General features: G+C 41.2%; 2 protein-coding genes across 2 annotated transcripts in view; one reads left to right on the forward strand and one right to left on the reverse strand.

The window, feature by feature from the left end:
* spock2 (SPARC (osteonectin), cwcv and kazal like domains proteoglycan 2) overlaps positions 1–3,569 on the forward strand; it is a 53,743-nt gene extending 50,174 nt beyond the window's left edge. Inside the window, exons 9-10 of the mRNA XM_054798099.1 lie at positions 2,085–2,216; positions 2,861–3,569. Of these exons, the coding sequence (XP_054654074.1) occupies positions 2,085–2,216; positions 2,861–2,997 (269 nt within the window). The 3' untranslated portion in view covers positions 2,998–3,569. The remainder of the gene's footprint in view (positions 1–2,084; positions 2,217–2,860) is intronic.
* tysnd1 (trypsin like peroxisomal matrix peptidase 1) lies at positions 44–12,249 on the reverse strand. Its single transcript, XM_054798098.1, has 5 exons — positions 10,833–12,249; positions 8,614–8,744; positions 8,363–8,548; positions 8,042–8,284; positions 44–2,950 (listed from the first exon to the last, which is right to left on the reverse strand). The coding sequence occupies exons 1-4, from the start codon at positions 11,888–11,890 to the stop codon at positions 8,082–8,084; spliced, it is 1,578 nt and encodes a 525-aa protein (XP_054654073.1). The 5' UTR covers positions 11,891–12,249; the 3' UTR covers positions 44–2,950; positions 8,042–8,081.
* Positions 12,250–13,465: the final 1,216 nt, after the last annotated feature.

Genomic DNA, 13,465 nt, shown 5'->3' on the forward strand with positions numbered 1-13,465 from the left:
CTGTCGGGCGTGTCGGAGGGAAAGTGGAGCATCTTCAGGAAACGTTCTTCTTGCTTCAGGCAAGCTTTTATTTATAACGTGGCAGCAAAACACAGCAGGTGAGCACAAACAGATTAGCATGCACGCCTTCTCACTTCCGCCTTCCTCACGCCGCCCCTCCACATGGCCAAGGCCAACGCCGCCACAATAGCCCCCCCTTTTCATAGCTGTCTCAGGCAGTGCCTGGAACATAAACTTACAAGTTCTTCTCCTAAAATGTACAACTTTATTCTCGTAATATTACGAGTATTTTCTTTATTCTCCGATTATTTTAAGTCTCTGTTGTAACAGGCATTGCCTGAGACAGCTATGAAAACGGGGGGTTTATGTGACCTCTGGCCTTGGCCAAAGGTCATATTATGACTTTTTCTCATAGATTTATGACTTTTTTCCTCATAAATTGTGACTTCATTCTCGTAATTTGTTTGTATTTTTTTCAAAAAAAATCTGAATTTTATGCGAATGGGGAAAAAAAATCTAATTTTTCAGAATAAAGGCAAATTTTACTAAACCAAAGCCATGAATTACTTTTTTTTTTTTTTTTTTACAAGGACAAAGGCCAAGATTCTGAAAAAAAATTACAATTACAAGCATTAGTGCAAGAAAAAAATGTGTAAATCTTTCAAGAATAAAGGCCTAATATTGTGAAAACAAATCCCAACTTCATAAAAAGAATGGCATATGGGGGGGGAATCATCACTACACCACGAGAATAACGTTAGAAGAAAACATCAGAAAAAAGTTCAAAATCTTTCAAGAATGTCATTTTGTGAATAAAATTATGAGGAAAAAATTTATTACTTACAACTTTATGAGGTTAGAGAAAATCACACCTTCAACAAAAGCATATTACAAGAGAAATTGCAAATTTTCATATTGAATGATTCCTATTTAAATATTTGTAACTAATATCAGAAAAAGGTTGCAAATGCTTGATAATCTTGTAATATTTCAAGAAAAAAAACACATTTTGCAAGAAAAAGTTATCCTTTAATGAAAACACGACATGAATGTTGAGGAAAAAAGCATTTAGAGATTGTAATTTGACAACTTCAGTGGCGGCCATTTTAGACCATTTTCACTGATCTTTCAGGGCTCACAGAATATTGTGTTGTACGGCTACAGGATACAAACATGGAAACGACCAAAGGAAGCATTAGACTCCCGTCTTTCGTCAGGAAAAAAAACTTAGTTTCTACCTTTTTCTGTTCTTTACTAATCAGCAGTACAACATAGGTAAGTTTCAGGAAAATATCAGTTCCTGACTAAAAAAGGGAGAAAACAACTTTTTGTGAAAAGATACATTTCAAGCATAACTTTCACTTTTCACTTTAACGATACCAACATAAACAACACAAACAAGGGTTGTTGTTACATCAAAATAACAATTTATTTACGAATATAACATTGTTAACTATTTACAATTTTCGCATTTGAAACTAAAATGTGTGTGTGCATGTGTGCGCACGCGTGTGCGCGTACATTAAAATTTCCCTACAATGCGCAAACATCTGCACGCTGCACTCCTCACTCCCTCCTGCCTGTCGTGTGAGTTTTCCGTCCACATGATCTTTGCCGAGCTCTCATCAAACGCACTTCTGCCGTTTTTAATGGCTTGAACTTGCTCTCAAGTGAAATCCATCAGTGGAGAGTTGCGTCAATCACCTCTTTTTGCACCTCTCGTGCAAAAAAATGTAAAAGACAATACATCAGGCGTTCGGGATTACAAAAACGTGTAACTACGCCTTTGGTATTGAAGGAGTTCATATTTAGAGGGGTTAAAAAAAACTGTAAATTTACCCGAAAATGCTAGTAATATTTTTTTCTAGAAAAACAACTGGAGGATGTTGTGGTTGTCCACTAGCATTGATTTCTACGCATGTAAGCTTTCCACAGCAGAACATTCCCTAGCAGCACACACGCGTGCCTCCCAGTGTCACGTGTGCAGCATGTTGCACTCATCCATGAATACAAACATGAATCCATGAATATGTCAATGGCATGATGGGTGTGTGTGTGTGTGTGTGTGTGTGTGTGTGTGTCAGGTCGCTTCATCCCAAACTGCGATGAGGATGGCTTCTACAGGAAGCTGCAGTGTGACAGGGGAGAGTGCTGGTGCGTGGACCAATACGGAGGAGAAGTCGCCGGCTCCAGGATTCGTGGCAAACCGGATTGCGGTGAGTTCCGTGGCCCAACCGCCAGCACCCCCACACCCCGACATCTCACTCATTTGCATTGGAAAGCTTGTCAGTGTGAGGAAAGTCTTCTTAGGATAAATGAGTTCTCTGCTTAGACGGAACCTTCTCCTGATAAGAATTGTTCCTGCCACGGGAACAAATTGAAGTCGGGACAAAGTCAAACTTTGTGCCCTCATTTCAGCGTCCTTCTGCCTGCGATAGCAACATTTCTCATTAGCCAAACTTCGTCTTCAAAGTTGACTGAAGGACAACGCCGAAGAGAAAGGAATGCAATAACGTCGGCGCGCTGCAGGCCCCATCTCATTACATCCCATAAAAGATAGCTATCATGCTTTCTGACACTCGCTTCACGGCGTGGGACGATAAACGAGACTAACATTACTTGGAAAAAAGTACAAAAATATATAACATTATATGGCAGTCTACTATTGACTTTCTGCTACGTTACACTCGTCTGCACTCTGTGTGTATGCTGGCGGCCCCGCCTCCACCCACCGAGACTGTGACTGACAAAAGGGCTCACTCCGTTCATGCCGTTGTTCAATGGAACACGCGTGCACGTGACAATGTGCTGGTCATCCGCTTCAGCAGGCGTACCTAATGCTGTGTCCCCCCATCCGCAGACGACGAAGCCGCATATTCCGGCGACTCTGGCAGCGCCGTGGGATGGGAAGACGAGGAGGAGAAAGGAGGCGAGGAGACGGCGGAGGAGGCTGAGGAGGAAGAGGGAGAGGTGGATGATGAGGGTTACATCTGGTAAAAAGAGACACGCCTCTTTCCAACCACATCTCCATCTTGCAAACACACAAACAACAAACATCCTGCGAGGGAAGTCTTAAGACGAGGACGTGTCCAATGAGGAGAGGAGGGAAACAAGGTAGCAAGGATGTAGTGGAAGGGAACATATCACCGTCATTCATTTGTGAATCTTTCTTCTATTCTCTTGTATGTCCTTTGACCTCTTTGAGCTGTTCTCTCGCTGGCTTCATGGAGACTTTCAGCAGCAAGTAGTTTCAAATGAGCTCTCCTTTCTTTACTTAGATTAGTTTTTAGGATGCAGAGGACGTTGAAAGCACCCTTTTGGACACCACCGTCCTCACCTCATGCGCTTCAGCTCATGTGTGGCAGTCGTGCTGTCTCATTCATGACTTCTAAAGTTCCTCACGCGTCTCTCTAGCCTGTAAATACTAATTATTCTACTCTGTGTACCGGAACACGCCCCTTTACCAGGGCCTCCACGGGCGAGCCAGACCTGTTGCTTAGGTGGCAAGTGTACATCGTATCATCATGTGGATCGGTTGTTGTGTTTAATAAAAAGTGATAAACATGGTACCTTCCAGTCTCTCTGTTGTGTGGCGTTTTCACACGTTCACGCTTGAAATCATACGGGGATATATAAACCTAAAATTACAAGAAAACTTGTAACACTGGAAGACAAACAGCCCACCTTAAAGGAAAGTGTATTAAGCTTTTGTTCCAAACATGGATTTGTGGACTTGAACATGGTTAGGAAAGTATCGTCAAAGCATTAAAAATAATGCAAGCAAAGTATTGCTCAATGTACTTTTTTATTCCACAGCATGACCAACAATACTGTTTGGCTTGTAACAAACCTCTGTGAGTCAGGTCCCTAATCCAATAAAAAGATCCAATAAAAGATCAAATACCCCAAAAGATACTGTTAGGGTAGGACTAATCATTTGACATGGTTTTAGATCTATTTGTGGTGTGATTTAAAATATATGGCTTTTTTTTTTTAACAAACTCTCTTCAAAGGAGTAGTAATTTGACAGTCCCGATTGTAAACAACCTGCGGTTACAGCAGCACTTCCTGTGCAAGCTCCCCGCACCATGACACAGCAATCCAGGCACAGTGAGGGGGAACTAGCGCTGTAGCTACGGAGCCCAATATCCGACGTCCAACGTGAACCTAACTTCACCATGGTACACCACGGACATGTGCGCATGATGGTGTTGCGTTTTCTTCTTCCGGCGGGTGGCGGGAGCCGAGTGGCAACCAGCTTTGAAGCGCATTACTGCACCTACCATGTTGGAGCGTGGCCCAGAGTTACGAACGTAATACGGCAACCGCATCGGCCGGATCTCGTGGCGGAAGCCCATTTTATCAGATCTTCAAAATACAGCGAATCAGCAGCCGACATCCCTTGTTCTAAAAATATAAAAACAGCTAAATAGAGACAGCCAAATAATGCAGGTAATGGGACACACCTATTCCGCCTATGAAAACACCTTCAACAAGGTTTTCTGGTTTTCTATCCAAGCTGTGAGCATGTAGTAAGAGGTACATTCATGGTAACATGGAATACTTACAGTATTTTGGGAACTTCCTTCCTGGTGCATTGATTTCACATAGCAACATAGAAAGGAACGCTACACCGAGCGTCAAAAACAAAAACACAGCAGCAGCGGCGGCAGCTCCAATAAGTAGCGTTACCTTTGGCTAGTGGCCTGAGGCATTGTGAGCGAGTGTGTGGTGAAGCTAGTAGCTCAGCGGTGTGGTGTGTCACTACGCCAGTAACGTAGTTCTTAGGCGTAACAATGTTAGTAACAATAATAATAACCATGTATGCTGTATCTTGGTTAATATGCAGGTCACACGATGGAAATGTAGCCTTGTTGGCACTTTTTGGACTTTTTTTCAGAAGGCTTTATTGGCGGAATAGGTGTGTCCTATTATGTGCCTCTGCCTCTTTTTAGCTCTTTTTGTATCTTTAGAACACACGGAAAAGGGAAAGACGTGTGTTCATGTCTCACACAAAGTGCACTTTTCCTTTAAGAGTTTTTTTTTGTTCCTGTTAATCACATTCAACCCATTCTCGTACAACAAAAGACCACTTTTTTCCTCAGGTTTAGTGCATTTCCAACTTTTTTATCCACATATGACTTACTGACATGAAATTAAAACTTGAATTAAAGCTTCGTGTAGCGTTGAACAGGCCCCCGCACGTGAGTCGAAGGACATGCGCATCCCGTTTCCTGTTGCCTCCGGGTGGCGCTGAGACAAATTCAGGCAGCGACGTACGTATAGCTTCAAGGTGTCGTCGTCATCATGTTTACCAATTATGATGAAGATCAGACCTGCTGGAATTGAGTTTTTAACGTTCACAATTTAGTGGCAAATTGTCTGCTTGATCATCAAAGTTTGTTACCATGCCCCGCCCACATCTTATGGCACAGCCTAAAATCCTTCACAATATAACATCGCCCGTCTGTCTACTATGCAGGCCCACCTTCAAATGCATTCTTGTGAACAACCATTTCCCCCCTCGTCATATGAAACATCTCATACGCCTTTTACTTTTTTCATGTACTGTAGTATTACAATTTCACTCAGGCGGGGTACACCCTGGACTGGTGGCCAGCCAATGGCAGGGCACATATAGACAAACACTCACATTCATACCTATGGACTATTTAGAGTCGCCAATGAAGCTAACATGCATGTTTTTGGAATGTGGGAGGAAACCGGAGTACCCGGAGAAAACCCACGCACACACGGGGAGAACATGCACTTACGGTAACTTATTCTTGTAAAATACTTTTTCTTAATTTACTTACCGAACTTCGTTTTCCTAAAACAACTTTTTCATCAGCCTTTTAGCGAAAAATTAGGATTTTATGCTCATGAAATTAGGATTTTTCTCACATTACAACTTTTTTCTTGTATTATTATAATTTCACTTGTACTTTTTTTTTGTAATGACTTTTTTTGTACTTTACAATTTTTATCTCATCCCCCCATGTGACCTTTTTATCATAAAATATGATAGTTTTTCTATTTTTCTCATACAGTATTATAAGTGTATTGTCATATTCCAACTTCCCCACCACCCTACTTGTAATTTGACTTCATTTTTTTCTAGTAATAACTTATTTTTGTAATTTACTATTTCAATCTCATATTTTCCCCCCACACATGACCTTTTTCCTCATAAAATATGAGTTTATTCTCATAAAATGACTTTGTTTTCCTCATACATAAAGGCTACTTCTCCCTCTTGTAATTTGACTTAACTTATTTTCAGACTTTTTAAGACTTTTTCTGAATTTACAATTTAATTTTCCCGAAAATAACTTTTTCATTACCCTTTTATGAAAAAAATAGGATTTTATGCTCATGAAATTTAGATTTTTCTCACATTACAATTTTCTTGATGTCACTTGTACTTTTTTTTTCCTACTAGTGACTTTTTTTCCCTGCAATTTACGATTTTTATCTCATCTTTCTTCCCCTTATGTGACATTTTTCTTGTAAAATATGATTTAATTCTGATAAAATAGATTTTCCTTATACAGTATTAAAACTGAATTCTTCTATTCCAACTTCCCATCCATCCATCCATTTTCTATACCGCTTCATCCTCATTAAGGTCGCGGGGGCATGCTGGGGCCTATCCCAGCTGACTCGGGCGACAGGCGGGGTACACCCTGGACTGGTGGCCAGCCAATGGCAGGGCACATATAGACGAACAACCATTCACACTCACATTCATACCTATGGACCATTTAAAGTCGCCAATGAACCTCACCTGCATGTTTTTGGAATGCGGGAGGAAGCCGGAGTACCCGGAGAAAACCCACGCACACTCGGGGAGAACATGCAAACTCCACACAGAAATGGGAGAAAAAGGGAGAATCGAACCCAGGTCTTCTCAATCTCCAAGCTGTTCCTGTGTTGGCCAATGTGCTAACCACTAGACCACCGTGTGGCCTAGTCCAACTTCCCCCTCTTGTAATTTGACTTCTTAACTTTATTCTTGTAATATTACCATTTTTAATATTACTATTTTTTTCACAAATGACTTTTTTCCCCATCTTTTCTCCTCTCACACGCCCTTTTTCTGGTCAAATATGAGTTTAGTCTCATAAAATATTTTTCTCATGCAGTATTATGACTGAATTCTTCTATTCGGACTTTTCCTCTCGTAAATAGTTGCTTGTGTAATTTGACTTCTTAACTTTATTCTCATACAAAAAACGTGAATTGCTTGAATTTTCCTAAAATAACTTTTTTTTCACCTTTTATCAGAAAATCAGGATTTTATGCTCATGAAAATGAAATTTACAACTTAATTGTTACAATATTACAACTTTTGTAATTCAGTTTTTTTTATTTCTGGTAAAGTGTGTAAAAAAAAAAAAACGGTCTGTAGTTTTCTCTCATATTACCATTTTTTGTAATGTAACATATTCTCACCACTGATCATACTTTTCAGCTTTTAATATTACAAATTTAAATTTGTATTTTTTTTCCGATGACGTCCATGAATTTTTCTCATAATTTGTGTGCATTTTATCCCAAAACGACAGCAACAAATTGTGTTTGGGGTAAAAACAAGAGAGATATTTTTCACTCTACAGTAACGCTCGTTGATGCAAACGAGTGCAGTTTAAATATCATTTTGCTTTTTGTACACTTTCTGCTAAATTCTCAGTGAGAAAGGAGCAAAGAGCAGGTGTCTACCTGCAGTGTACTGTAAGTATGCTCATGTGGTCACAGTTGTTATTTGACAAGTGTTAAACATGTGATGTGTGATGATGGATGAAACATGTTAGCTGTGGATGATGCAACCTAACACATGTCCTGTGGATCTCAAAGCCGCCGCCCGACGGGACCAAACACTTGCAGCAACTTGTCAGCCGATTACTTGCTGACGCTTTTACAGCTCAGCAAAAAGCCCAAACTTTTGCCTCATTTATAAGCGATATACTTTACGCTGATGGCCAAACTTTTTCTATTGCATTCCATACATGATCCCTTTTTTAGGCCTCGTTGGACTTACTTTTGAGCATCCTGCCTTTTTCTCTCCAACACAGCGCCACCTACAGTTTACTCTGTGCGTGCTGTAGCCTCCACACCCTTCTGACTTCTTCCTCCGTGGTGTCCAGCGCTTTAAACGCAGTCACGTCTCCCTGCTGATGAAATCGGCGTAAAAATCCTTGCAGGACGGTGAGCGGGATGGAGAAGTTGAGGTGTGGGTAGGTGACGTTGGCGGCCGTGTCTCTCGTGTTGCTGGACACGATGCCTTCAGGGGAAAAAAAAAAGCCGTCATATTAAAGTTGTTTTTGTAAACCCCGTTGAAAAGGACAACTTCCTTCCTCACCGAGCAACTCTCCGGAGGACGCCCGCACCACAGCGCCCCCGCTGGCCCCTGCTTGCACTGCACATGTGGTCTGAAGCATGACGGGCTGATGGTGGAGGCTGATGACCTTGGAGAGGATGCCGCATGTCCAGGATGGACCGCACCTGCGACCCAAGCCGCCGTAACCCAACACTAAGAGACATTCACCTGTGAGGACAAACCCGCACGTCAATTAGTAGTCCAGCAAGTCTCGAACGGACGTGGACTCAAACCTGGGTGGAACTTCTGAGCCATTCGAGGGACTGTGAAGTCCAGGACGGGGTCTCTCAACTGGACCACGGCGACATCGTAGGGTGACGACGCTTTCGTGGAAAAGATGACATCACCTACACCATCGAGGCCTCTGTAACAACAAAACACAACTTCATGCAATAATCCCTCATTTATTGCAGTCAATCAATTCCAGACACGACTGTGATAAGTGCTTTTTCACGAATGGAATATTTATACGAATAATCATAAATATTATTTATAATTATTCGTAGTTAGAGCATACAAATCCTGTTTACCAACTTCTACATTCGGTTTTTAATATGATTAGAGCCCTCTAGACATGAAATAACACCCCTGTAATCACCTTTACACTCCTGCTAAGCAATATGGTAGACATAATATCAGAAAATAAGATATATGAGACAGAAATAAGACATAATACAGGCTCACACTTATTAGCATTGGGAGAGTTCCTTGCTGTTTCTTTTTTTATTTCTTATTTTGTACAGTACTTCCTGCGGTGGCTACTATGTCATCAATGTAACATTACTGACACCTAGTGACAAGTGTAGAATACTACATATCATCGCAACGTCTTTGAATGCATTTAGCCATTTTATGCTTGAAAATGCTTAATTTAGGCCCAATTTTTTTTTATTTGTTTTACAGTTTTTTGACTAATAACAGGCCATGTTCAGTCATTTATCAGCATGACTGAAATATACTTTTGAAAAAACGCAATAGAGTGAAGCCGCGAAATTTGAAGCGCAAAGTGTCGAAGGTTTACTGCAGTCACTCAAACAATTTGGAATTGGAACAAAAGTATTCCTCCGAGACACAGAGTCTTGCTTCCTTTTGAGGTTTTCCTTGCCTCCGTCGCCAAAGTAAACCTCACTCATGTGGGATTCAGTTGGGTTTCCTTTCATGTAGCAGCTGAATGCAGTACCACGTTGGGTTTTTTTTTACATTTTACAGTGGTTAAGTTCTTTTTACACTTGTGTGACAATGAAGAACATTAACAAGTAAGACACGTCAGGTGCAATCACCTTCATCAATCCACACGTAAGTGTTGTTTTTACGTTTGACTTAATGACTTCTTTTTACACTTGAATGACAATACAGTAATCCCTCACCACTTCACGCGTCAAATTCTACCGCTTCACTCTGTCACGAGTTTTTCAAAAATATAGGAATTCATAAATCATGTTTGGTGGTTGAATACGTCCTATTATTAGTTTTAAAAATATGCATATTTGAGCAGGGTTTTTTCTTTTAATTGACTAAATGAAGCATTTTCAAGCATAAAAATGGCTAAATCAAGTAAATACAAACATCAGGCATTCAGATGCAATCAAAGAGGTTGTGATGATATGTAGTATTCTACACTGGTCACTAGGTGTCAGTAATGTTACATTGATGAGACAATAGTCACCACAGGAAGTACTGTACAGAAACCAGAAGTAAAAAAAGAACAAGGAGCTTATATGCTTATATGCTAGTCTATATTGTGTCTTATTTTTTTCTTATTATGTCTGCTATATTGGGTAGTATGAGCGTAAAGGTAACTATAGGGGTGTTATTTCATGTGTAGAGGGCTCTGATAATGATAAAAAGCGTATTTCGAAGGTTGTAAACAGGCTTTCTTAGCTCCACCTATGACAATATTCCATTTATAAATACGTTAAGACCATTTTAACAATTCAATTCTTTTTACACTTAATTATTAAATTATAAAATTATTAAAACATCCTTTGCCTATATAGTTGACGTATGCAATGTAGTGGAAATTTACAATTTTATTTCACAAATATTCCTCAATTTACAATTGTATTTCGATAAAAACTTTTTTTCCTCCCTTTTTCCAAGTAAAATTAGGATGTCATCCTTGTGATTTCATCCTTTTATTCATATTACAAATGAATTGTGACAATATTACAAAATATGGCTTTATTAATGTTTCAATTTAATCTCAAATAATTACTTTTTTCTCTCATTACAATTTGTTCTTACTTTACCGCTTTCGAAACCGACGTTAACTGTTTTCATGTTAACAAAAAAACAGTGACTAACTTTTTTAATACAAAAATGTTAGAATATGACTTAAACTATTGTCTGTACAGTTAATAAAGGTTTTCCGACGGTGACAGTTTGACCCTGGAACGGATTATTCCGGCTGCTCGTAGAGGTTTTACAGTACATCGTTGATAATTGTCGTTACCTGTCCCTGTGGTGGAACTTCATAGTGACAGTGGACTTCCCGTTGACTACGTGTCGGCAGGTTAGAACCAGGTCAGAGGTCACAAGCACCCCCGAGCCCCACTGCTGCCCGCTGTCCACCAAGCACACGACCGGGTACGGCCCAGCCGTAGACTCTGGAGTAGGGAGGACCTCGGCGGGATGAAGCCAGGCATCTCGGAGCGGATCTTGAGCGTCGGCGCATCGGATCACGTTCCTGAAGATCAGCTGGACTGAGCAGACCAGCGTGAGGCCGATCCACTCGGTGGCCTTCCAGCCAAATGGCGACACGATCATCCCGATGAGGCGCAGGCGGCCTGAGTCCTTCAGCGCAAACAAGCCCCCGCCTTCTGTGCCTGGCAGGCAGCGGGCATCTGTGAGTATGACGGCGTTGTCCTCTCCTGCGAGGTTGCTGATGATGCCTCTGCTGATGGTGCTGATGAAGAGGTCCACGCACAGAGAACCAAAAGGCGACCCACATGCCAGGACTGGTGAGCCCTTCTGAAGGCACGAGCTCTTCTCCCAGGAGGTGGCACCTGGATTTAGGTGCTCGCCTGTCTTGAGTATCGCAAACCAGCTGAGGTAGTCAGCATCTCGGGTCAGCTCATCATCCTCGTCGCTATGGAAACGCCACCTGTCAGCCTCCTGAAAAATCGCCTGGAAAGCCTGTTTGAACTCCAAGCAGTTGACCAGCATTTGCAACTCTGCTTCGTACTGCCGTGTTGTGCTTCTGGTAGGTGTACACGCTTGGTTCAGTCTGCATGGATTAGCCTCCAACGGACGCCGCCACGGAAACGTAAGGCTGATTTGAAGTTTTTCCCGGAAGTCGTGACGTAACAGAAATCGGTGTTTTACATGCGAGGGTTTTTCGTCGGTAATGAAACGAAAAAACGGGAGGCCGGTGCATATTACAGCTCCTGGATGAACGAGAATTCCACTAAAGCTTACGGGTGCTTTGGTGGGAAAAGCTTCCGTTAAAATTACAACACAGCAACACCTCTCCACGTCTTTTACCTCCATGATACGAGCAGCATAGCGCATGAACTTTGCCCGTGTTGAAGGCAATGTTTAACTTTTCAACGTTGAGATGGACCGTCTATATTTTTAAAGACATACAACCGTGATGATTCAAGCACTGAGATGTTAAAGCAGACTGCTTAATAATATGTTGACACGAATGTTTAAAGAAAAATAAAGGCGTGTTTTCCTTCCTTGTCGCGCGATTACTTCCTAGTCTCGTCTCATTGGCTCGGGAGGAGACACTTTCCGACTATTATGATTGGATAGAAGAGCCAACGGGCTTCACGAAGGCGGAACTTCCGTTGCATTTCAGCCACCTTGACTTGACCATTAGCTTCTTTGTAATAAACTGGACCATAGACGTAGGCTGTGTCTAATTTAAGGGGCTGCAGCCCACAAGGCCAGTAGCCTACCCGGTCGACGATGGCCAGACGTTCGGGGGCTCCTCCTCAAGTCGCGAACCAGCCTTGTCAATTCAGACGGTCTAGACTTCCTCACACTTTCCGGTTGTGTCAGCTGGTCTCATATTTACCCTGACGTCTTCACAGAACGATATCAGCCTTAAAAAGGAGAGCGAAAACCTAACTAAAGTGAAGAAGAACAAACTAAATGTGACATTACAGAAGCGAAGTTATTCGTTTTTTTAAATGTAAGAAGAGAGGTTCTCCGTCGGCAGATTTATCTCCAGCTCAGAGCTAAACTTAACAATAGTCATTTTAATAGCTACTTATTTATTTGTTAGTCTTTGGCTACTTCGTTCATTTGTACTACACTCTGATAAGCAACAACACATTATTTATGAAATGTGTTAGTATACAGATGTGAATGTTTAAGGATAATTTCAATACCTCAACCAACTTGCATAGTATTTATAAGTTTTAATAAATATATCATTTCACATATATGAATTAAAAGCCATGTAATATCATGCATAGTATCAAGCTGGAGGGCAAGTGAAATAATATGAGGTGCAGGAAGAGGAGGAGGCCATCAGTGATGTTCCCTGGTGGTACCACATACCTGGCTGTCCTGGAGCTACATCCTGATCATGATTTTCTTTGGTTGCCTAAAACTATCTTATTCTATTTCTGTGCTATATTGCTTGCTGCCGTAAATAGATCGACGGATGGAGAAGATTACACATGCCTAACGTGACTGCCGAAAAATAGGCCGACAGGATGCAGATGCGTTTTGCACATGTGTAGAGCCCAGTTAAAACGATTGCTTTCTGAGTATGTATTGCAGTCTCCCCCCCTCCACTCACAAAAACGTTATAAAGTTTTGATAAATTACAAAATAATCAATCTTTTTTTCTTACATCATATCAATGGTGCAAGTGGACAATTTATAAGTTTTTATGTAGCTCAGTCTTGGTGGACGTCATAAGACAATAGAAACATGCTAACAAAGTATAATTTTAACAATCGCTTATAAAATAACCTCCCAATATATTACATATATGAAGTATGGTTATTGACCATTTATGTTCATACATTTAAAAAAATAATTACCACAGCACGTGACGTCGCAGAAGCACTGTTGGAAAGAAAATTGCTAACGGAGGAAGTGACGTCGTTCTCGTGCATGCGCGGCACC

Source organism: Dunckerocampus dactyliophorus, chromosome 14 (assembly GCF_027744805.1).
Source record: "Dunckerocampus dactyliophorus isolate RoL2022-P2 chromosome 14, RoL_Ddac_1.1, whole genome shotgun sequence".
NCBI classification, from domain to species: domain Eukaryota; kingdom Metazoa; phylum Chordata; class Actinopteri; order Syngnathiformes; family Syngnathidae; genus Dunckerocampus; species Dunckerocampus dactyliophorus.